This window comes from Pseudopodoces humilis, chromosome 11 (genome assembly GCF_049639895.1).
Source record: "Pseudopodoces humilis isolate 2021_Gansu_Grassland_sample_001 chromosome 11, ASM4963989v1, whole genome shotgun sequence".
Taxonomy (NCBI): Eukaryota; Metazoa; Chordata; class Aves; order Passeriformes; family Paridae; genus Pseudopodoces; species Pseudopodoces humilis.
This window is the reverse complement of record NC_142210.1, coordinates 14,547,063-14,571,003: the sequence shown is the minus strand read 5'-3', so window position 1 is coordinate 14,571,003 and position 23,941 is coordinate 14,547,063. Positions and strand designations below refer to the sequence as shown.

Here is a 23,941-nt window from a genome sequence, read left to right as displayed (position 1 = left end):
AAGGAGTTTAGTCCTAATGTCTTGCATTAGGCATTTCCTTGTACCCTGCTTCTTCCCCTGATCTTTAGCTGGTGTGGAGTAACCTGAGCCTTTGGCTGTATCACAAATTGCAGAGGACCCAAAGCCTCTGTCTATTCTCTATGGGGCTGCAAGATCTGACCTGCTTGTCTGGGACTTCTACTGCTGACTCATGTTTTTGAAACCAGGTTACAATTGGTGGGATCAGACTAATTTTGGAGAGCTTTGAGATTTTTGCTTTGCTGTTTACTTCGTCTTATTTGAGCAACCTTTATGTATTGCTGTGCCTTTTCCCTCATGGTTGAGTTTATCACCCTTTGACTTTCAGCAGGGGACAGAAGAGACGGGGACATGCACTAAAGATTGGTGTCCAGTTACTCTAAATGATGTTTCCTCTAGGTGAGAAGAGTTTTTGGAGTTTGGCTGGTAGGATGGAGCATGCTGCAACATGCAAACTTGAACAAGTGAGGCTAATAGGAAACACACAGCAGCTTTCCTCTTTGTCTGAGCCTGGGACAGATGACATAGGAAAAGGTTTGAAATGGCCAACCTGGACTTCACTTAAAGTAGTCCATGAGCAGAACAGGTTCTGGTGCTCAGTATCAGAGGCCAAAGCATGTGAGTCAGAAGCAGTATGTGGTGGGGTGGGTTTGCTGTTGGGAGCTTGAATACGTTCTTTTCAGCTAATTTCTGGAGTCCTTTATAACAGAAATTGGAATTCCATTAAAGTACATATAGAATCGGATCTTAAATTCAGGTTTGAGTTCACAAATTCTCTTACACAGAGGCACACTGACTCGAGAGGGTGGTGCTTAACAGTGCTGCCAAAATTTAAGTGTATGCTGGAGATGTTTTTGCTAAATCGAGTCCTGGAGGTTTTTGCCTGCAGCACTGGAGTATACATTCTGGTGTCATGAGTAGAATTGTCTGGAAGGACTGTTGCTGGTTATGTCACTGTTGCAGTGTTCAGCTATTCTGATGCTTGAGGTCATAGAATCAACTTAGTTTCATGTAGGAAAACGTGTGGTCATATGTGTACTGTCCACTCACTTGCATTACCTGCAAGCACGTGTGTGTATTTTATAGACACACAAATATTTGTAGCTCCAGCGTAGTGCTTTGTTATCAGTGGGTTACCCCCTTGCTAGGATGATGTGAAGTAGCCATGTGACTTCGAGAGTTTCAGGGCTGTGGAAGGAGGGAGGAAATGCAATGGGGTTATTCACAAAGCTGCTTTGGCGGTCAGTGTAATTGTTAAAAATTTTGTTGTTGATTTTTTTTGGCATACTAATGAATGCTTAATAATCAAAGTGGATGTTTTCCAAATCCAATTTTAAGTAATTATTTAGACTGACATTGATCACCCCTCACTATTCCGCTGGAATTTAATACATCATAGCCTGCAGATGAGTTTGGGTAGAATGAGAGTGAACCTCCTATATTGTATATTTCTTAATGGTATATTTTATGTGGTAGGCAAATAGATGGCTTATTTATTGTGCATTCATAGTGGAGAAATCACTGGCAGATGTAGATATTGAGGAAGATGTTGTTCAGCAGCAGATCAGCAGATTAGCTTTCCTTTCAGCAGATTTTCTCTCATTTCATACTTCGACCTCACAAAATTTCTGCTGCAAAGCAATCTATCAGAAATGTAAATTACTAGACATTGTTAGCATCTGAAACTTGCTTGCTACTGCTGAAGTTTTGGTTTAGAAACTGACAGAGAAACTGAACACAATACACAAGCAGTGTGTTAACGGACTGCACAAGCTAAGGCCATTTGACTGCAGCAGTGTTATGATTTTGGTTTTAAAACAACTTAATTTCAAAAATATTTAAATAATAGTCTAGCAAAGGAAGAGAACTTAACTCAGAAAACCAAAGAGTAAAGACTTTCTTTACACCTATCACTTCGTATCAAAAAATGTGTAAAGCTTGCCTCCAAAGTTTTCCATTTGAGTTTTTTTCCCTCTTGATACAGGATACTTTTCAGTTGATCATTTTTTGTCGTTGTTGTTTGTTTTTAAAATGGTTTTCAAGCTGAATCTCAAGAGATCATTATTTGTTGATGAAGTAAATCTGTAGATATGAAACCAAAATGTAAAAGCCCACATAGGTAAATTTTTCAGTTAAAATAGTTTCCTAGTGCAAAAGCAGTATGGGAAATTATCGGTGTTATTTCTGTTATTATTGTGGCTTTCCTGCAGTGTTAGGTAGAGACGATACATCCTGATGGGAGGTAGTTTTGAATTAAAACCCCTGGGGAGCCTCAAATGAGATTCTAAATACTGTCATATGAAGGAATTATGTCTTTATCCTAAAGATGTGAGAATCTAGCAGATGCTCTCAATTCTGTATTTTTGGGAATTTCAGGAAGTTTTCTATACCATGGCCACGTGTGATGTCCCCGTTCCATCCCTCGCTCCGAGTCGGGGTGTGTTGCAGGCGGTGGGGACGGGCGGGGAGTGCTGTTCGGAGGGTCCCGCCGGAGCTCCTGCGGGAGGCGGATCGCGGAGCTCCCAGGTGCCTCTGCCCGAGGGGCAGGGCTGCCGCTCCGGCCCTGGCTGCCCTGCGGTGGCACAGCGCCGGAGCTCGGGGGCTCAGCCCCGCCGTGCCGGGCAGCGGCCCTGAATCCCTGTCCGCAGGCTACGTTTCTCCGCTCTCCTCCCTGCCACCCCTCCCCTTCCCCGTTTACCTAAGCAGGTCAACACACACACACACACACATACACACACACGCAGCCATATATTTATTTTTTCCGCTGGGGTTTGCGAGGCGCAGCAGCTGCGGGCGCTGGGAGTGCCGCCCGCCCCGGGGCAGCCCCGCCGCTCCCCCGTGCCCTGCGCCGCTCCCGCGGCCCGTGGGTCGCGTTCCCCCTCGGCCGGGGGGACGCGGGGCCCACCTGCCTGATGTCAACATCCCGGCGGGCGAGGCCGGCAGGAATGTGCCGCTCCCCGCCCGGCGCAGGTAATTAATCCCCGCGACTGACAGGTGGCAACAGGCGGCCTTTGGCTGCGGCTCCCGGGGAAAAGCGCTCGGAGGAAGGATTTTAATAACTCGTCAGCACCGTTCGTGAGCGCCTGGCTAGGCGGTGGGGACGGGGAGGGGGCAGAAGAGCCCCAGGGGAAATGAAGTTTTAAGTCTTTGCAAAGACGGACGCCCTTGGGTGATTCACTGCCCTTCCTCAAGAGGGAAGAAAGTGTGACATGGTTTTTCCTTTGCCCCGGGGTGGAGAAACTTGGTAAATGCCTGCAAAGCACTCGTGGGGCTGCATCGGCATCCCCTCCCACTGCCGTGCCCCCGGGCATCGCACGATGGCTTCCCTTGCAGATGGGAATGCTCACAGATGTGTCTGTGTCCCTGGTGCCCCGGGCTGTGAGGCCGAGGGTTGTTACCACACCTGGTGGATCTGTGTCGCTGGACCTTTTGTGCCCATGGTTTGAATGCCAGCTATGCCCGCTAAGCAGCAAGCTGTCCACTTTTCCCTGGAGCCTGGTGAGACACATGACTTCAAACTGAAGCTGCAGCAAGTCAGCTCACAAGCCAGGGGGTTAAGGTTATGCTGAGCTGAAGGTTAAATCTGGAAGATGTTCATGTGCGTGGCGCTCCTGGTACAGCTCCTTTTCACTGAGTGTCCTCTGGGTGCAAGCTGGTTCCTAAGAGTGTGTGTGCACATTTACACATTTGTGTTTCTGCTGTGCCCCCACGTGCTCCCAGCAGTTTTTTGTAAATGAAAAGTTAAATCATGGTGTAGCATAGCAAAAATATTAAAGGTGCTTGTGTAAATTTCACTTTTTATTCTTAGTTGGTAGCTTCCTTTCATCTCACTGCATTTTGTTCTCCTAAATAATTAAAACCTATTCAAATTATTTTCTATTTCTTTGTGACTCTCCTTATTTTCACCTGTGAATACTTTGGTGCAGGTAGCTATTGCGTTCCAACTCTTCTAACCTGTTCTTTTTTCTCCCCTTCATAGGGAGTTAGTTTGGTAGGGGAGAGAGCACAGCTGATTGACAGCTTTGAAAACACCGAGTTTTCAAATGAATGTAGTTAACTGAGTTGAACTAAAACATGACTACTTGAAAGAAGCTTGCAAAATATTTGAAAGACCTGTTGATCTGAGCAGGAGAGGCTCAGGGAACTGTAATGCCTTAAGCCAACCTCTGGGATCACCTTCAGGCTGACATCCCATCAGCATTTGTAGAGCTGACTGAACCCCACTCCTTTTAAAGATTTAGGAGCCATAATCCCTCTGCTGGATCAGATAGTAAAACAGATATTAGAGGTAGATTTCAAAAGTAGTCCTTGGGGGATTTCACTGCATCAGGGTTTTGCAGAGGAATTAAATACTTGGTAAAAAGCCATTGTGGCTTGTATTGCATTGAGCACTTTTAGGAGACTATACTCCTTTCTAGCAAAAAATTTCCATTTGAGAGTCAGGAAGTGTTTAGATTTTGCCTTTCAACCCTTTGTTGACACACCTTCAGTAGAAGGGGCTTACTGAGAAATCAGACAGGTGTTGCCTGATGGTAGCTGGTGTGTGTATTGTGATAGTGAATTACCAGCCAGAGTGCCAAGAGTGGATAATACAGTATGTCTGCATACTGTAGGAGAGCAGAGTTGCAGGCATTGGAATGTTTCTGTCTTTCCTTTTAAAACATATTATTAAGCAAAAAGCTAAATTCATGGCAGGCAGCAGTCAAACTCCAAAGAAAAGTCTGAGTTAAAGCTTCTTCCTCTTCCTCTTGAGCAGATAATGCATTTCCAGGCTCAAGTCTTTTGTTTTAAATGGCTTTCAGGTCTGTACTCAGATGGAAGTGGTGTTGCACTCCGTAGGCTGTTGGCACAACCTTTGTTCCTACTGCCAGATAATGGTTGTTGTCATCTTGTTAACTGATAGACTTGTTTGTTTGGTCAAACTCATTTTTTATATATGTATTCCCAATTAATTTCATTTTCCTGCTCAAGTGTGTTGATTAAGTCATGCTTTGGATTTCTGGGAATTGCTCACAATCTCATCTCTCATACAATGAGTGTCAGTTCACAGCAAAATGGTGAGCGGGGGACTGTCATCTCCTGCAGGGTGGGATGGTTTGGGACCACTGAGGAGCAGCACCTGTGCCAAGAAGGTGATCCTTTCTTACAGGCACTGAGGGTACAAACAGCTCCTGCCTTGAGTTTTCTTTCTGAAGCGCCTTTGCTTTGAAATCTATATACAATATCCTGTCTTGCTCTGTGGATATAGTGATTATCACTGATCCAGGACGAAGTCGCCATGACCTAGTTGCTGGCATCTATTTATGCCAGTAAATGGCTGTGCATCAGGTTACTCCTGGTTGTAGCAAAGTTGGTTGGGCTGAGAAACTCGAGCCCCTCTCAGTCTGACAGCAGGTACCCCGTGGACAGATTTACACCGGTGTTAAATGACTGTCCCTTCAGTGATTACACGCTCACAGGCGGCTGTGCCTGGGGTGGATGTGAAATCATGGCTCTGCGCCATGTCCCTAAGCCCTGTGCAGTGCCTGTGAGGCTTGAACTCCTCTTGCAATCAGGTGACAAAAAAGGCAGCTCAGCCCCCGTTGCCTCTCTTGACTCTGCTGGGCACTGCTGCCTAATCTTCCCATGTCCTGTCTGTGCTCCGAGGTAGAGGTGGGCTCCTGGTTACCCTCCTTTCCTGACATGCCAAGTTCAAGTTGTTTGCCATAAGCTGCAATTCTTGAGTCTGCCCTGTGTTTCTTTGTTGGATGGTTTGTTCATCATAACCATTTATACTATAATCATTAGCTCTTTGTTTTCTGTGAATTTAGGGTGTGGGTCCAGTGCCTTCCTTGCTGGTCATAGCCAAAGGGGCCCAACAGTTGGGGTGCCAAAGGGTGGATGAAGGGCAGATCCCTCCCTTTCCCCGCTCGTAGAGGAGCTGTGCTGTTTGATCACAGGCCTCAGTGTTTGTGCTGGTTTTGGGTACATCTCAGTCCTTCCAAAAGCGGTGATTTTTGTTCTCCCCCTCGTAAGCCCAGCTTTCTCTCTTTTAAGATGATATATATAAGATTACAGTCAGCACCACGAGTCCTGATCAGTGACTGAGGGTGTGCATCTCCTTCCATTTGTTCAATTCTCTGGATGCCTGCAGGCACTGGAGACGTTGCCTCCTGGCGTGTGCCATGCCCTCTGTGCACCACTGCTCTTCAATATTTATGCTTGCATTTCAGCCCATCACCTTTGGGTGCCCGATTTCTTTATGCTTCAGTGATGTTAAGGCATCCAGGTGATTAGCTGGCTTTTTGAGATTTTTGAGGCTTTTTGTCCTTGAAACCTTCATAGTGCTCTGAGCAAACTGACGCGTTGAAGGAAACAATGCTTTACAGATTCTCTTCCTTTTTAAATGTATGTGATACTTTTTCTACCTCTTGAGATGAAAAGACAACATAGTAAGCTCACTCTTACCTTCAGTAAGGAATTGCTTTTTAATTAAAAAACAATGAGGAGTTTCACGTTTAAAAGATGTACGATATAAATCACCATCTAGATCTGTTTCGCAACTTTTTTTTGTAATTGTTTGGCATGTTCCCTGTTTCCGCAGGCTGGGTAAATCCTTTGTGGGTTTAATCTCTAGCCTGCAGGCACATAAAATACATTGCACAATTTGGCCTTTGCATTTTAAAGAAATCTTTTTTCGTATCTTAAATACCTGTAGCATCTTCTCTGCCACATGGCAGGCTGGTGTTGAGTGAGGAGGGAAGGGACTGGCTTGGCTTATGTTTAATCCCTTTCTCCTACCCAGTGTCTCCTGCAAATTTGGTTTTTCCTATGTTAGCAGTGTGTACACTCTGAAATGCAAATAATCCCTGACTATCACTAGCTAATCCTTTTGCTGCTGCGTCATCTGCCACCCACCCATGCACGTGCCAGTGGGGTCCATGGCCACAGCGTGCTCTTGACCAGTATGAACCTGTCACTGCTGTGTTTGAACAGCTGGGAACGGGGCTCTACTGGCCCACAGCTGCTAGAGACCTTTTCTTGTGAGGAAACAACCACCTTGGGGCTTTCACTTTTCTTTGTCTGCAAGAACAGAGGACACGGAGATGGGGAAATGCCAGTAATTCCTGTGGGTTATGTTGATAGAGTTACAGGGAGAGCTCTGCACTCATGAATGTCTGAATACCAGGAGAAAACTGAATAACCCTGGAGTAGGATTCTGAAAAACCTGATGTATTTTGAAGCAGCCCTGTACAGCAGGGAGACTGGAGAGTCTCCTTTATGTGAGATATCCAGGAAAATGGGTTTAGGTTGTTCAGTATTGAACCACTTGGGACTTTCCTTGCCATCCTCCCTGCTAGCAGATGCCTTTATTTTAGTGAGGGGTTTTGAAAAGAAACCACCAACTTCAGCCTTGATATTTTGCTGAGTAAAGGTTTCCAGATGTGAACATGCCCCATGAAAATGCTGGATTAGTTTACTATTTTAGTGGGGAACATCTTAAGAGAAATCTAATTTGTCCAAATTAGCACGGTGAATAAGAGCATCTTGTTCTGTTCCAAGTGCTCATTGCATGGTCATAGCCTCCCTTTTGGAGCCAGCTTCTGGGTTGTGCTCTAGGTTCTGGTCACCATGGGCTGGTATTTGGTCTGTTCAACTCTTCTGGCCTTCGGTAAACAACTGTTGTTTTGTTGGGTTTTTTTACCTCATTTTTGGATGTAATGCTTTGAGTTCAGAAGTGAGGGGATTACTACAGAGATGTTCAGTAGATGTAGAAGATGGTTTTAAAAAATGACTGAAGTGTCAGATTTGGTATAATTTTCAAATTGATTAGGGCCTTGTTTTCAAGTACTGTTCAGTTCCAAGGTTCATGTTTTTATTTAATCCCTCTGTAAGAGTAGGAGGCCTTCTTAGAAAACAGGATGAAACACTTTTGTCTGTGGTTTTGAGTACTTCCAGGATTACAGGATGTTGTGAGAAGAATAGCATCTGTTTTGTTAGGTGGGTAATGGATGTCCTTTGCAAGAGGGAGTGTGTCCCCAAGAGAAATAAAGGCTTTATTTGTTTGAGTAAATGAAGTGCTCTTTATCTGAAGATTTTTGCCTTTGGGAAAGCTAGGATGTAGATTTATGCTCTGCTGTTTTACAGCAAGTAAAGGTCATGGGGTTTTGTCACTTTTCTGGAAGCGTGGCTGTTGTGCAAACAAATGCAGTGCCCAGGCAGTGGTTGGTGCTTTTGGTTACATGTGCAAAGCAGTCTCCATGTTTCTGGTGTGCCTTTATCCCTAGCTGAACTTCTGACTCTCTTTTGGTCTGTTCCCCATTCAGTATTCCACCGAACTGAAAAAGCTGTACTGCCAGATTGCCAAGACATGTCCCATCCAGATCAAAGTGATGACCCCACCACCTCAGGGAGCTGTCATCAGGGCTATGCCAGTCTACAAGAAAGCCGAACATGTCACCGAAGTGGTCAAACGCTGCCCGAACCACGAGCTGAGCCGGGAGTTCAACGAGGGTAAGGAGGGCAGTGCTGTGTTGGCAGTCCCTCTCCAGAGCTGTTTGGCTGATGACTGGCCACTGAGGGATGTGACAGCAGCTTCAGAGCAAACCTTCTGGAAACAGACCTCCCTGTGACACCTTGTGCAGCTTTTTATTTCCCATGCCTGGCAGGAAGGATCATGCAATGCTTTAGCTGTCCCTGTGCAAGCTCGTCCTTGAGGAAAGCACTGAAATAAACCTTGCGCCTGCCCAGGTTGGATGGATGTCTGTGCCCGTGGCAGGCACTGCCCCTCTGGCAGCCTTTCTCTGCTCTGCTTTTGCTCCTGCAATGAGAAGCAGCTGTTCTTGTGCTCAGGAATGAGCTTCCATGTCGCTGGGACAGGGATCTAGTAACAGGATGCAATATCATCTCCAGTCCTTGATCCGCGCCTCAAAGACAGAGGGGCTGTTTATCTCTGGCAGGGTAATGCTAAGTGCCAGCATCAGCTGTAGGCAATGTTCTTCTACATGTAACAGTATTAATGTTTTAATCTTTTACTTGCTTCTCCTTATGTTAGTGAAGTAGCAGCTGTTTTTAAAACGTCCTTTGGTTTTCTGCAAGCTCAGGGGCTGGGTTCCATTTCGCCTTGGCCACACAAGTTCACCTAAGTTCAGAGCATCTGTTTTATTCTGTGTACATTATTTATCTCCTACTGTAAAAAAACCCTGTTGGTGTCAGTTAGCAGGATGTCTTAGGAGCCTGAATCTCATTGCTGGTTACAGTGCAGCCAGCTAGACAAACCCCAGAGATACGCAAGGACTTGGGAGTATAAAATCAGAGTAGACTGAGACAGTTCTTCAAAACACTTTTTTATATTAAAAAGTGCTTTTCTGATGGGACTGGATTTATTGAGGCTTGACACCATTCAATGATGGAGTTTTAAGAAAGGAAAAATCCCCTATAAATTCTTACTCTGAAATTACTGCTTCTCTAGAAATAGGCTGTGTTTTGAGTAGGAAATTAAGTTTATACACAAAACAAATTCTTGAGATGAACCCATAGCAGACTTCTCTCATCAGAATTTAGTTGTATGTTGTAGAAACACTGAAGAAAATCTGTAGGAAGGAAGCTTTTAATTATTGGAAAGTGGCCTAGGAACCAAGAAGATCACGTTCCCTTCTGCTGCTGCTGTAAGCAATCTGATTTTTCAAGCTCTCCATTAATTAAATGCATATTTCTCTTGCTCCTTGAAACTTTTTTTTAAGAATCAAGACTGATGGAAGGGATCAGAAGAGGGCTAGCAATTGATTGGAAAAAGAGTGGGAATTGAGACTTGAAAGAATTTGCTTTGTATATGCATTAGAGGGAGGAAAATAAAGGCTTTCAGCTGGTGTGAAAATCCAGCAGAAGTTATCTGCTGGAAGAACTGCTGTGAGCTGCCATTCAGTTTACATTTGGGCTCACTTAGTCTGGGATCTTGGGAAGCCCTTGTTCAAGTTTAGCCACAGGTGTCCAGAGTGAGCTTGAGAAAGCCTGTGTTGCCTTTGGTGTCTGGCAGCAGAGTTCATGGGTAGGGGCGCTTCAAGGGCTACCCATGTGTGCTCTGATGCACCTCTGGGGCCACGTGCATCTCCCTTGATGGCAGATCTTGCCACCCTGTGCATGACCTTACTTCTTGTTTTTTCTCTTTGCCCTTGCAGGGCAGATTGCACCTCCCAGCCACCTGATCAGAGTGGAAGGGAACAGCCATGCCCAGTATGTAGAAGACCCCATCACCGGGAGGCAGAGTGTGCTGGTCCCCTATGAGCCACCCCAGGTATGTTTGTGAGCCTGAGCTGGTGGCATCCTGGCACAAAAGGGGTGGGGATTGTAACCCTGGGCAAAGGAATTTGGGTCTTGGGCTGTCCCTATCTCATCACAGTGAGTCCCTTCTTCCTTTCTGTCAGAAATGAGCTGTGAAACACCCTCCTTATTCCTCTAGATAGATGCTTATCCCTCTAGATCGATACTCCATAGAGCAGGGGTTCTTAATTTCTTTTAAGGAAGCTTTGTAGTGGGGGCCTATTTCATGCTGGTCCAGTTGCAGCCCAGCTTGGGAAATACAAGAGAGCTTGGAAAAAGTGGAGCTTTCTATCCACCATCTCTTGTGCTCATCGCCTTTGTCTCATCCAGGTCGGAACCGAATTCACTACTGTCTTGTACAACTTCATGTGCAACAGCAGCTGCGTTGGAGGGATGAACCGCCGCCCGATCCTTATCATTGTGACCCTGGAAACCAGAGAGTAAGTTGTGCATCATGAGTATAACCCTTCTGGCTCCTCTTCCACTTAGGGCAGCATTCCATATCCTTAGGAGCAGCTTAATTCAAGGGGCTGTAGGGTATTTTTTAGGTCTGTGTAGGTGGGAGTTGCCCAGCACCTGGGAAATCCAGACTGGGAAATGGAAGGTGCACAGTGAGGTGTGAAGTTGAGGGGAACTGCTGGCCATATCCATGCTGCCAGCTGATGTTTCTCCTCACCTCTCTTCCCAGCGGGCAAGTTTTGGGCCGCCGATGTTTCGAAGCCCGTATTTGTGCTTGCCCAGGCAGAGACCGCAAGGCAGACGAGGACAGCATCCGCAAGCAGCAAGTGTCTGACAGCACAAAGAATGGTGATGGTACGAAGCGCCGTAAGTAGCTGGCAGAGCTGGGCAGATTGCAGATGGGGCTGTGTCTGGGTGCTTGTGCCACAGGGGACGGAGTGGTGCTGTGCATGGGCTTGGAGGCAGGAGGGCATTAGATGTCTGTTCTCCCAGGGTGAATCAGCCTAAAAATGGAGCTGCTGTTCACAAAGTGTTTGACAATGCGGATTTGGGGGCTCCCTTGCAGCATTGCTGGTGTTAGATTAGTCCTGCCAGTGGTGGGTGGAAGGGGTGTTTATTTGCCACCTTCCAGTTGTATGTCTGGAACTCTAACCTTTTGAACCTTTGCTGCTTGTTTGGGGTCTTGCTGTTATTCTTTGCTTCATCTAGCCAGCGTTCTGTGCTGTGGCAGGTGTCTTCCAGCCACAGGGATGCAGACTGAGGCTGCACACAAACCCTGCTGTGCATTGGAGACACCCTGCCAAGCAGCCTCTCAGTGCTCTGAGCCAAGTCCTCATTGGACATGGAGGATGTGGAAATCCACTTTTGGTTTCCCCTGTACTCAGTGAAGGCAGCAGGCTGAACAGTAGGGCACAGGTTAGGACAGGAGGCAGACTGGAGTGGGGCTGTGTTTTCTCACTGAGTTCTGCTCCCTGCCAGTGGTCTTGCCTTTATGGATCACTGATTCACCAACAGCTTGTGAGCCCTGTAATACCAAAACTTTCTGGAACTTCGCTGTAAAGAACCAGTGCTTATTCTATTTGTGGCTTGCCAGGGTTTTGTCATATATCCAGCACTCCTTGGCCGATGTGTTTGCCCAAGTGACATGGCCAGCCAGCATCTGCAGTCCTGTCTGACCTAAGGAGCCAGGAGCTGCAAGGACAGTTCTGGAGTGGCTCAGGCAGAGATCCCTTCAGAGCACTACAGATCTGAGCTGGTCATACACTTCATATCTCTTTTGTATCTCTCTTTTTGCCTTTCTCTTCTTTGTATGCTCCTTCCCTCCCTCTGCCCCCTCTTTCTTTTTTTTAATGGGATGCCTTTGGGGTTTCTCTTCCAGCTTTTCGACAAGGAACTCATGGCATACAGATGACATCTATCAAAAAAAGACGTTCCCCAGATGATGAGCTCTTGTACTTGCCAGTGAGTTCTCTTTTTATTTACCCTATGTTCAGTATCTTCAGTAGTGACTCAAGGCTCACCTAGACTTCAGAGAGAACTGAGGATGGGGTTGGGTTGTGAAGGAATAATTTTTAATTTCTTTAAACCCATGTGCTACTAATGTTAAATATATATTCTAAATTAAAAAAAATATTAAAAATTTCACTAGGTGCTAAGAATGGCTTATGCAAGACATATGGAATATCCCAAGGAATCTGTCTGTCCTGGTGCAAACACTGTCTTTGAGATCTAACTAGGTTTCCTCCTCTGTCATTTCTGGGTCTGTGGCACGTGACATTTCTCTAGAAAACTGGGTGATGTCATACTGATAGGTGGATGCTTCAGTGGCTTTTATGTGTATTGCAGTTGTAATGCAGTGGCAGAAGTGAAATATGCTGTACTGAGTGCAGACTCAGGGCAAGAACTATCTCTAACTGGCCATTTAGCCCCTTGCCATGAGCCATGTTTAGTTGGATAAATCACAAATCATGGTGTGCTTGGAGGAGAAGGGAGAGCCAAACCCAGCTCCCAAATTCAAGTGCTGTCTTTTCGGAGGGCATGCAAGATTCAGCACCAGATCTGCTTACATCTGAGGCAAGTAAAGACATTTTCTGTCTAAATAGGTTGGATCAGAATGTTGCTTTTGGGTGGCGTAGATTCACACAGAGTCATATGACAACCCCAGGATGTTCATCAGCCTGCAGTGTGAGATTATCATTCTTTAACATTATTTGTTGCACCTCTAGAACAAGGCTTAGCAGTTTTATTGCGTGAGCATACTGTATAAACAGCGTATTTGCATCCTGCTCTGGTTGTTTACTTGACATTATCTAAAACTTTTCTAAGGTGACTATCAATAAGGTCTATAAATGCAGTCCTTTAAAGCTTTTCTTTCCCCTCCAACCCCCTTTCCTTTTCCTGTGATCCAGGTGAGGGGGCGGGAGACATATGAAATGCTGCTGAAGATCAAAGAGTCCCTGGAGCTGATGCAGTACCTTCCCCAGCACACGATTGAGACCTACCGACAGCAGCAGCAGCAGCAACACCAGCACTTGCTCCAGAAGCAGTGAGTACCAGTGTGCTTGCAGTGTCAGTGCTGTGGGGGAGAGAGGAGAGAGACACAGAAGGCTTCTGCACAGTTGTTCACAGGGACACGGTGCTTAGTTGAGGGCTGAGCAGTGGGACAAAGAAGTCCTCCTTCCCCAAGCGCATGTCCTGACTGCTTGTAGGGTCCCTCTCTAGTCTTTCATCCCACATATTTCAACTTTAGGCTTTAGATGGTGAATGAGGATGGGCTCAGTGCCTCATTTCTGACTTCTAGCCAGAGGCACAGCACAGCGAGGCAGAGCCATTGACAGCCTGTGGTCAGAAGCCTGCTGCATGTGCCTGTCCCAGCTGGGACGCATAGATTGGGTGCACTCCTTTTCCATCTGACCATCTTGCTAAGAGTATGTAGAGCTGGGACTGTGAGCATGAGCTCAGCTGAATGCTTGGACCTCCTTCAGTGCATCTCTTGTGCATTGGAGGCTTGGTGTCTTAGTGGTACAACAGCACTTCAGGCTATAAAACAGACAGAGCCGAGAGCAAAGCTGAAACACAAAAAATCTCCTTTGCAGCTAGAGGGCACGTCAAAGAAAGATTCTGTACACACTTTTAAAGTACTGTCAAAAACTCCAGTTTGCCTGATGATTCTTCTCATTGCTCATGAGAAATTTTCCATCCTTTATGAACTCAGCTGACAGGCCTGCGCTGGGATTGTTCTGGGTGCTGTAAGCATGATTAGGATGGGGAAAAGAAAGGCCAAATAGGTGTTTGGGTTCCCAAAGCTGTGCACTCAGAGGCTTGTGCGGAGAATCACTTCCCAGACGGGCCATAAGCAGTGTCATTCATGGGCATGGCTTCACCTGCTGTCTCGGGTGACAGAAAATAGCCCCTGGGCTGTAGGTGGCTGCCAGCGGTAGTGCTTCGGATCTCGCGCGTTCCTGCTGGGAAGCTCTCGCGTCAGGAGGCTGTGGGTATAACTCAGTCCACTGCAGAGGTTAGCTCAGGGCCAAGGCACCACATAAGTCCCACTTGAGCCTGTGGGGATTTATTTCAGTGCCTTGGCCTTGTCTCAGGACTTCTGCAATACCACAGCTTTCTGCCAGATCTCTGTATGTGTTCGCATTTCGACCTGTGTGTTTTTAGTGTCCACTGGAGTCTTGTGGAGGTGTGAAAAAAGCCTTCTGCCAAAACGTCTGGAGCATCCAGGGGCTCTGGACTCTTTTTTGGGACATTTAAAAATCTCATTATTATTATTTACTTTTATCAGTCATCTGCGCTGTTTGTGTATACTATAGCTTGTATTTACTAGCTTCTAGGCATTGTGGCCTTTGTGTGCTCTGCTGCTTGTCTTCAAAGCTTCACCTGAACCACAGCCATTTCAGCTGAGAAATGGTTTTGTACGCAGAAATGGACAGCAGCAGATGACAGCTTTCCATTGGTGCTGACAGCTGGCTTTGCCATAATGACTTTTTTTCATTCTTTCTGTATCAGTAGGATGGGTTCCTGGCACATGAGGTTGGTATTTGTGTCACCTTTAAGACCAGCATGTAGGAGTGCAGCCATTTAATTTAGTGAGACTTCTTTTGGCATGTCTCCTGGCACTTGTCCAGTTATATTCTCATTTTTCTCAATTGCTGAGTGTGCTCAGATGCAGGGGAGAAAGATTAAGAGCTTTTAAGGGTGTCAGGAGTGTGGAGAAAAATAACCTTCAGTGTTTGTCCAGAGCTGCTGCAGTTGTCTCTGCCAACAGCCTGCTATCAAGCAGGGTGCTCTGTGCTGAAATGCGTATGCAGGCAACAATTTCTTGGGTGGACTTTGGGTTTTGGTGCTTTTTCCTCAATAATCCATGGTATGACTTACTGTCAGAAGGAATGTGTTCCGTGCAAAGGGATGTTTAGGCTGAAAAGACTCCAAGATGTAGTTGCACCCCAAAAAAGGAGCTTCAGGTCTCAATGTGAGAATGGGGAAAGCAGTGCTTTGTAGGGAATGGTTTGGATTAAGAGCAGGTTGCTGGGAGATGTCTTGCAACTGCTTCCTTGTCAGACTGGCCAAACTCAGGAGTACAGGGACTCCTTTCTGAGTCAATTCTGGCCTTTCACTTTGTATGCAGGGACGTACTTTAAAATTTTGGTCCTGGTTCACCTTTAGTTCAACACACATATGAAAAGTGGGAGCTGGGAAAGTGTGTATGCTGTGACCAAGGTGGAATGTGTTGGAAGGTCCCAGCAGGGCTCTGTGAGAATGGAATGTTTGAAAGTTGTCTTTGGCTCTTCCTTCTCAAAATGGAAGAGCATCCACACGTGCCCCAGCGTCGCACCTTGGTGGAGGAACTGCTGGCTTTTTCAGTTTATTTTTCAGGGCAGTGATTAACATAGAAAAGCTGTCTAGGTGTGTGGAAAGAGTTTTCCCTGTCACTCCTACAACATGGAAAGCTTTTTTAAAGAATAGGAAAAGCAAGGTTGAGATGATCATGGTGAAAGGTAGTTCTAAAAATCTGTCATTTTGGAAAAGAACTGTATTATGGCTCTTGTGTACATACAGACCAGCATTGCATTTGACAGGCCAGCAGATGCAGCTGTCTGACTGTTCTGGAATAGAAAAGACAAATCTGGTGACAATTAAAATTCTGGTGTCCCACTAGGTGACCAAAATACTGCAATGCTCCACATTTTGCCAGACCACAATATTTCTCTGTCTCATCTCCTCTCTCTGCTTGCTCCTTTGTGCATGGTTTTCTCCGATTTACTCGTATGCCAAATACCTTCATGATCATAGGTGGGAAGTTGTTGGCTTTTGTTTCAGTTTCTATTCTTCCTTTCTCACTGTCAGATCCTGGGGACCCATACTTGAACTACAGCACACACATTTGTTTAGAAGAGTTTGTAGTGTGCTGCCATTTGTGTGAAACATAGATTTGCCAGATGATTACTGCTGCAAGAGGTATCAGAGGTGGCTCATGCTTTGGGGAGGGAATGTTTCCTGATAACCCTGCTGTGAAATACGTTTACCATATTCAATATTCCCAGGAAGCTACCTGCACAGTCTTTAAGGATTTCACTAGAGAACACTTCTTCATGTGGTGGGTTTCAGTCTGCTGAGCACTTTTTTCAGAGCTATCTGTATTTCAGTTTCCTGCAGCAGAGAATCAGAGAATATTTTAAGTTGGAAGGGACCCATAAAGTTCATAAGGAACACCAAGCCCAACTCCTGTGACTGAAGAGTTTCCACAAGGCCTTCCAATAGCTACCAAGGAGAGGGCTCTTGGGATCCAAGTGGGATCTTGTACCCCAGCAAACATTTCTTCCCTATCAGCAGGGCTGTAGCTATGAGCCCACTGGCTGCCTTTCAGTCTAGTGAGCAGCACAACTCATCCAGATGAGAAGGAATTCACCTCATTAGTGAGCTGTGACAGAACTGAGCTATCCAATGCCTGGAGTGCTCCAGCTGAGCTGTGAGCTGCAAGGATCCCCGGTGCTTGCTGTTGTGGGAAGGGGGCTGATGGGGAAGGTATTCTTTGTACCTTCACCTCATTAATCTCACTTCTGGTGTGAAAGCTAATAGTGGATTTTTGCATGATTTGGTTTGGTTTTGTAGTGCTGTGCTTGCATGTGAACTCCAGGCACCTGGATAGTGTTCTCACTACAGAATGGCCAAGATTAAAGGAACCAAGTAGAAGTGCTTTGTGGACTTTGAGGATACGGTGCCCTCTGCATCAGCTGGTGGCCCCAGGGACCTCTCAGCTTTTCAAAGGGAGGAAGTTGAGCTGTCATCAGTATGGCCAATAAGCACTGTTCCCCTTCTCTAGCACCAGCTTCTGGTTTTGAAGTGATTGTAGTTAGAAGTGGACTTAATGGAAGCTGCTACTCCTTTTCTCCTTTGGTTGAATGTTTTTTGTTCCTCCTGTATTTGTCACTGGAAACATTATCAGGGCCTTATTTGTACTCATGAGACTGGGACAGAATCGTATTTCCCTGTCAACTGATTGTTTTCCCTTCCTTGCCAAACACTTGTTTGTGCCTGGGGCTTTCCAGCTTCCTAAATCTCCCTGTTACATACCCTCACTGTAGGTGCTAAGACATCTGCTTTTTCCCTCTGAAAGCCCATCCTGTGATCATGAAGGTGAAAAGTGACTGTTTCTCTCTTGGTGGCTGGCAAAGGGTCCTGTACATTCATCTTTCTCTTTTCTCTGGTTCCTTCTTTACAGTCTCCTTTCGGCCTGCTTCAGGAGTGAACTCATGGACTCAAGGAGAGACCCTCCCAAACAGACCGATGCCATCCTAAAACATTCCAGCCCCCCAAACCCATCAGTATATCCCTAAACCGAGCTGGCAGGGTCACTTTGCCCAGCTGGCAGGACTAGGAACAGTGGGGCAAATACACAGCCTGATAGCAGCAGAGTGAATAGTGAGAGTAAACTTTTGAAGGGACTCAAACTTTACAAAAACAACAGACACTTCTACAGACCTCTTAGCTGTAGCACATAGCATTGCGAGGTCGGGAACCATGATGTCGTCTCTCTTGGTGTAACTTTTTTTTCCCTGTTTTTGTTATGTGTTGATACTCTTTCCTCCTCTGTATTTGTGAAACTCAGTAGGGTTTCTCTGAGCAGGTCTCAATTTTAAAATGCCTTTTGTCTTGTTTAAGTTAAAAAATGTGTCCGTGGACTTGGGGGGGCGGAAGCAGAGGATATGTGTTTAAATGGTCTGTGATAGTCAAGTTGGCCTGTTTCAGTGCTGGTCCTGCACTAATAGTGTAAGTAGCTGATGTATTTTATACTGCTGGACAGGGAGAGATAATAATTATATGAACTGGCACTGCTAAGAAATCAATTTTTTTTTTCTGTAAAAATGCCCTCAACTTTGGCATGTTGTTTCCACTTTTTTCCAACCATAGAGGGTCTGATCAAAACTGTAAGGACAACCATGTGACTTTGACTTTGCCCCAGCACTGCTGACATTGATCCAGCTTTACTGAACTTAGGGAGTTCCTCCTGACCCTGTGGGCTCGATCCAAGTGGTGGGCTGAACTGCACAAGTTGAATGTGTGGTAGAGTTGTAACGATATCCATGTGTGCCCAGTGTCCCTGTCCCTTTGCAGCTCAGGATGTAAAGGGTAGAGTGTCCAAAACTCCCTGGTGCCCTACCTGTGAAAAGGGGCTGGAATTTTCCCCTTTCTTTACAGATGTTCAGAAGCTATTAGATGCTGCCTTAGCATTTTCATGAACCCTGCTATGGTTAGCCCCTTCTCTCCAAGCCTCGTAGTTCAAAGGAAAGCAGTGCCATCACATGTTGCAGTTCACTTAGCCAAGTGGCCTCAGGCCATGTCCTCCTTGCCCATTAATCCTGCAACCAGAGGGTCTTGCTAATTGTGTCCATGAAGCACAGCTGGGTTTAGCAATTCCTGCACAGAAGACATTTTCTCAGGAAGGATTTGTAAATTCTCACACTGCTTTTATGAAACTCTGTCTCTGAAAGCCATTCATGTGGGGCTTGGCTAGGAAGGGTCTGCGTCAAGCCCATTGTCACAGATGACATGCCATGGAGTTAAGCTGGCCACGTTCAGCATGGCACTGGATGTGGATACTTCTGGTGAGAAAGGAGGGATTTGAGGGTGGACATTCTGCCCACTGAGAGGTGCTCAAACATCTTTACATGAAGAGCAGGCCCTGATGCTGAGAGAGAAGGGTTCTTCAATCCACACTCTCAGGCATTGCTTCTGAGGAACCCCTCCAATGTTCACAGCAGCAAGACATAGAAATGTGAGGAAGTTACTGCAGGTACACCAGGAACAGCGGCTGGGGAGCAGAGGCTGGTTGCAAGTGCCAGTGATCAGCAGTTCCTGACAACCTCAGGAGGCTGTTATAAATCCTGCTGGGGACCTGTGTGCCCTGCAGTGCAATCTGCTGGCTTTATCTGGGGCAGATGCATACACAGCTCTGACAAACTTGAGGCTAAGCAATGTGAAGAGAAGGTGCCTCCCAAGCACAGAGCAGGTCTCCTGGCCACCCACCGAGGGAAAAAAGCCTGGTGCAGTCGGAGAAGATGCTTATCTCTGAACATCACATCATCTGCTTCCAGGCAGCAGAGCGGGGATCCAAGCAGGTGATGACTCGTACTGACATCTCCTTTGGGAGCCATAGCCCATCTCTGGGTATCTACAGTGTCTTGCTCTACCATAGCAGTGTGGAGGAGGGCTGATGGCAAAGAGCCCCCAAAACTGGGGTTAAGTAAATAACAAGTAATTAAGCACCAGCAGTGTGTATTTCATACAGAGTTGCAGCTCTGCCATCGTTCCTTGTGTAAAGCTAATGAAAATCAAGTTCCTTGTTACCTTGCCTGGAAATTCTAGGAAGTTCTTTGAGATTTCAAAACAGATCACTGTTCTGTATCTTTTTATTTGGGAAAAAAAAAGGCAGTGTGATTCCTTTCCCTGTGAGAGGTAGGATCCTGAACTGTAAATGCAGCCCAGACATAGGATTATGTTTGGCACTGTCTTCTGTTCTTCCAGTGAAGGTTTATTCCTGGATTTTTGCACTGTCAGCTTCTGGATGGCAATATGGAAGTACTGTAACAGGGAAATACTGATCTGTACCTAGAGCACTGCTCCTGGGCCTGTCCACCAGCAAGTTTGAGGAGGCAGCAAACCAGAAGGTAGAAGGCATCCACAGCCTGCAGTGGAAGATTCCAGTTCATCATTTGGTGTGGCCTTTAGGAAATGCCTTGCACTGTAGTGGGCAGTACAACATCTCAGACTTCCACTAAACAAGAATGTAAATTATTTGGATCCTATTGTTTTCTGAAAAGCCTTTCTGGTTTGTCCCACTTGGCTATAGGAGGATGATGATTGTGATGCTGATCTTAGTGATGACTTGATTTGCTTTCCAAGTACCAGGTGGTTATATTAGAAGGTGCTATTCTTTTTTTCTTTTATCAAATACCTGGAGTTGAAAGCAATTTGAGTTGCTTTGTAGTCTGTCCTCTGCAGATAAAATGAAAACTTTTTCCCAGCTCTCTTTTCATTGCTTCTTTGCCATCTCTGTGTCTTCAGGAAAAAGTAAGCCTTTTCCTTTCAAGGAATAACCAAGTGGACTAATTTGGCCTTATCGGGTAGTCAGGTTATATCAGTCTGTATCAGCTGCTTGATGCATATCCACTCCCTGTATTACAGCTTCATTCCCTGGAGAGCAGATTGCATCCATGGCCTGCCTTGAGAAATTCCCATACCTGAAATCTAAGGGGAGTCATTATTGCCACCCCGTCCCTGTGCTATAGTTCTTGTCTGCCCAGTAACTACTGGAGCTCCTCCTTTCCATGCTCCCAGTGAGGTACCAAGCCTTCAAACCGCTGGAGTGATTGGAAAGATGCACTGTTTGCTTTAAAATAGCAGCAATTTGGGATGTGGGGAGCAAGGGCATCTCTCTGCTCTTTAGTGTCCTGCTGCTTCATGGGCCTGCAAAGCAGATGAATGAAACTAAGCATCACCTGTGTCACTCGGGTGCTGTTATTAGACTACATCAGTGACACCCCAGTGTTATGCAGCCCTGTGGGAAACCTTGCTTTAAAAATCATTGTCCATGAGCACATGTGTGAACCTGGGATGTGATCCCTTGGTGTGGCTTCTGAAAAGGAGGGCAGACACAGAACTGGACACCTCTGATTCTACTTGTGTGTCTCTGCACTGACTGGCTCTGGGTCTGCAGGGACAGCAAACTGTAGGCACAAGGGCTTGGGTGAAATCTTGAACTCTGAGCCTGAGCTGCCCAATTGCATTTAATGGACCTTTGATGTCATTTAAGGATGCTTACATGGATGTGTGCTCTTCTAGTGAACAAGGACTCTGGTCTGCTGAGTCAGATAGTTGGTCTGTCCCAGCAGTTGGCTGCTGCTGCTGGTGAAGGGCTGGTATCCAGAGCTGGGAAAATGTAGTTGTATGAGGTAGCCTGTGAACTGAACTCCTGGGACAAGGAAGTTCCTTCCTGACCTCTTGAGATGATCAGTATATGCCTTGAAGCTTGAGAGACTGATTGCCCTCATATGAGCTTGCATAACTGCAAATGTTACTTGCTAAATAATTACATAGCCTCTTGAAGAGAGAAAACTCAGTTGCAGAATGTGACTCAGTGCCTTTTGTATCAGACTGTTCCAAGAAGTATAATAGTCTCTTAATTGAAGTCCTTACACCTTGATATTAAAATGCATTTCACTGGCATTGATATCAAAGAAATGTTAATGCTCTGACTTCTAATCTTTCTTGAGACTTAGTAAGTACAATTTAAATGAAAATCGCTGTGCATGACATTCTTATATCTGTTTTAAAAAATCAAGGGGAAAAAAAGCAATATCTTTTAAGTGGGTCCTCAAACACCATGTAGTTCTTGTGCTTAATACCAAAAACATTCTCTTGTGTTTCTAAGGCTCTTGCTATATTGATGTGTGACATTAATTTTCAATAAAATTTTGCATCTTGGTTTATTGTGCGACTTCTCTTTGGCTAGATGGCTTTCTGTAGGCCTTTTAAATATCTGCTCGTGTGATGGAACAGCTTTGTTGAAACTAGTGTCAGTACAAAGAAAAATACTTTTGTTTTCTGTTTTATTCCCTTGAACTTGATTGTGTTAATCTTGACTCTTATGAGTATGAATGAGATAAGAATGGAGTCCATAAGTTATATGTTAAAGTATGCATTTGTTTTCTAAAGTGTTTTCTAAAGCTTTGGGTTGGCTTGTGTTTGATTGCTTTTTGTTTTTCTTTTACCCCCAAAATTATTCTGTAGTCTCCTAATTAACTTTGCTGAGATCACTATTGGTGATGGAGAGGGCAAAGACAGGCCCACTGCTGACCTCAAAAATGCAGCTCAATGTCTTTTGGGAAGCCTTTGTTGATTTGATTTGGAATTTTGCTGTGTTCATTGTGACCTCCTCACTTGCAGATAATGCAGATTTCACTGTAAGAGACTCTTCATGTGTGTATTAATTTCAGCTGAAGCTCAGTTAAGTGCCTGAACCCATGAAGTAGAAATACGCATTGGACCTAAATCCAGAAGCCTTTTAGGCTAAGGATGGTGTCAGCTTGACTTGAATTTCATGGCTGGCCTCAGCTTTCATAATTGGAGGAATTGAAATCTCAGATCTGAATCGTTCCCTTCACTCTGAAGAGTTGGGTCTGAACTTCATGGCTGGGTTTCACTTCCCCTTGGGAGTTGCTGCCATTGTTAATATTAATTTGTGAAGCTTCTTGTGCTTTCCACTTCCTTGAGTCTGTGAAGTTTGCTGGATCTTGTCCTGCATCTTCACTGCCAAAGGACAGTTCACACCCTTCTGTACCTCCTGTAATTGTGTAATTAGGTAACATTTCTTCAGGGCCTTAGATACTCTAGCCTGTTAGCATAGATGTTTTCTCCACCCACCACTGCAAGTCTTGAAAGTGCAGGAAGCTGGAGACAATGTAATTGTATGGAACTTGACCTTGAGTTCTGAAGGTTTTAATAAATTGTCTAGGAATAAGCCTTTTCTTTCCTTTTACACTTTGCTTATTTGGAGTAATAATTACTCTATTTGCATAGAAGAAAAGCCAGTTCCCAGGAATTGGTGTAACCAGTTATACCCAGATGGGAACAAGTTTCCCAATGGGAAATAAGATGAGAATGTGCCCTTGGACATTCACCACGGGGTCAGTGTGATATGAGTGCTGGGTTCTGTGGCTCTGCAGGGTGACCATGGCTTGAGGGTACTTGTGCCTGGGAAGCGTGGGGAAGCAGGCACATTTCCCAAACCTTTGCCCAGTCCTACAGATGGCCCTGGTGTCAAAGAGAGAAGAACCTGCTCCCCTGTGGCATGGGGGTGCTGTGCCAGTTGTGCTGTTGGACTGGCTTTAATGATAATTTTCTGCATATCCCACATAAGACCCCACTCCAGATGGGATGCCACAGCCGTAACTCAATCTGGGAGCTGGGCTGCCGTTCAGATGCAGCCCAGTCTTGGCAGTCTAGATCATGTACATGGCAGGATTGCAGCTGGGACCCTTGGGGCTGGGCAGCAGGAAGCTCTGGCAAGCCTCTCTGGGCCCTCTCCATGAATATGCTGGATGGAGTTTGGGGCTGGATGGACTTGAGGGGAGGCTAGTGCTGTTGTCAGGTGGTAGCAGGAACCTGATCCTCTTTGCAAGCAGCCTGCAGGGTTTGGATACCAGGTTGGCCTTAACACAAGCAAAAGCTGCCTGTCGGCATCCCAGGCAGCTCTGACCATCTCAGTAGTGGTCCCTGGAATGGTGCATGGAATCTGTCTTGAGCAAGGAGCCTCTGGCTGTTACATAGGCACCTGAGAATGGCCTGATTATATGAATAACTAGGAATTTTGGAAAAACAAGGTGATAAGCATGGCCCAATCTGAAAACTGTTTCTGCAGTCAGGTTTCAGGGGCATTTAGGATGGTTTGAGATGGTTTCCTCAGTTCTTGTTCCTATGAAAAAGTCTTTGACGACAAGGAGAGTTTAACTTAAAAGTACTCTTTAAATCTTGGCAAGTGTTTGCTGGCTTTCCATATATTCTTTTCAACTGAAAAACTTGAATAGACACTTCTCCTTAAATAAAATATTTCAACAAAAAGTTAAGCTTTCCTTTATTTGGTATTTCACTTTCTTTAAGT

General features: G+C 45.6%; 1 protein-coding gene across 4 annotated transcripts in view; it reads left to right on the top strand.

Moving 5' to 3' along the window:
* Positions 1-23,941, top strand: part of TP63 (tumor protein p63) — an 86,131-nt gene that overhangs the window by 55,651 nt on the left and 6,539 nt on the right. For 3 of the 4 annotated variants that reach the window (XM_088060999.1, XM_088061000.1, XM_088061002.1), the window contains 6 exons: positions 8,325-8,511; positions 10,176-10,291; positions 10,648-10,757; positions 11,006-11,142; positions 12,155-12,237; positions 13,185-13,321. In XM_088060999.1, coding sequence (XP_087917125.1) covers positions 8,325-8,511; positions 10,176-10,291; positions 10,648-10,757; positions 11,006-11,142; positions 12,155-12,237; positions 13,185-13,321 — 770 coding nt within the window. The remainder of the gene's footprint in view (positions 1-8,324; positions 8,512-10,175; positions 10,292-10,647; positions 10,758-11,005; positions 11,143-12,154; positions 12,238-13,184; positions 13,322-23,941) is intronic. The other variant, XM_088061001.1, reaches the window with a different exon arrangement.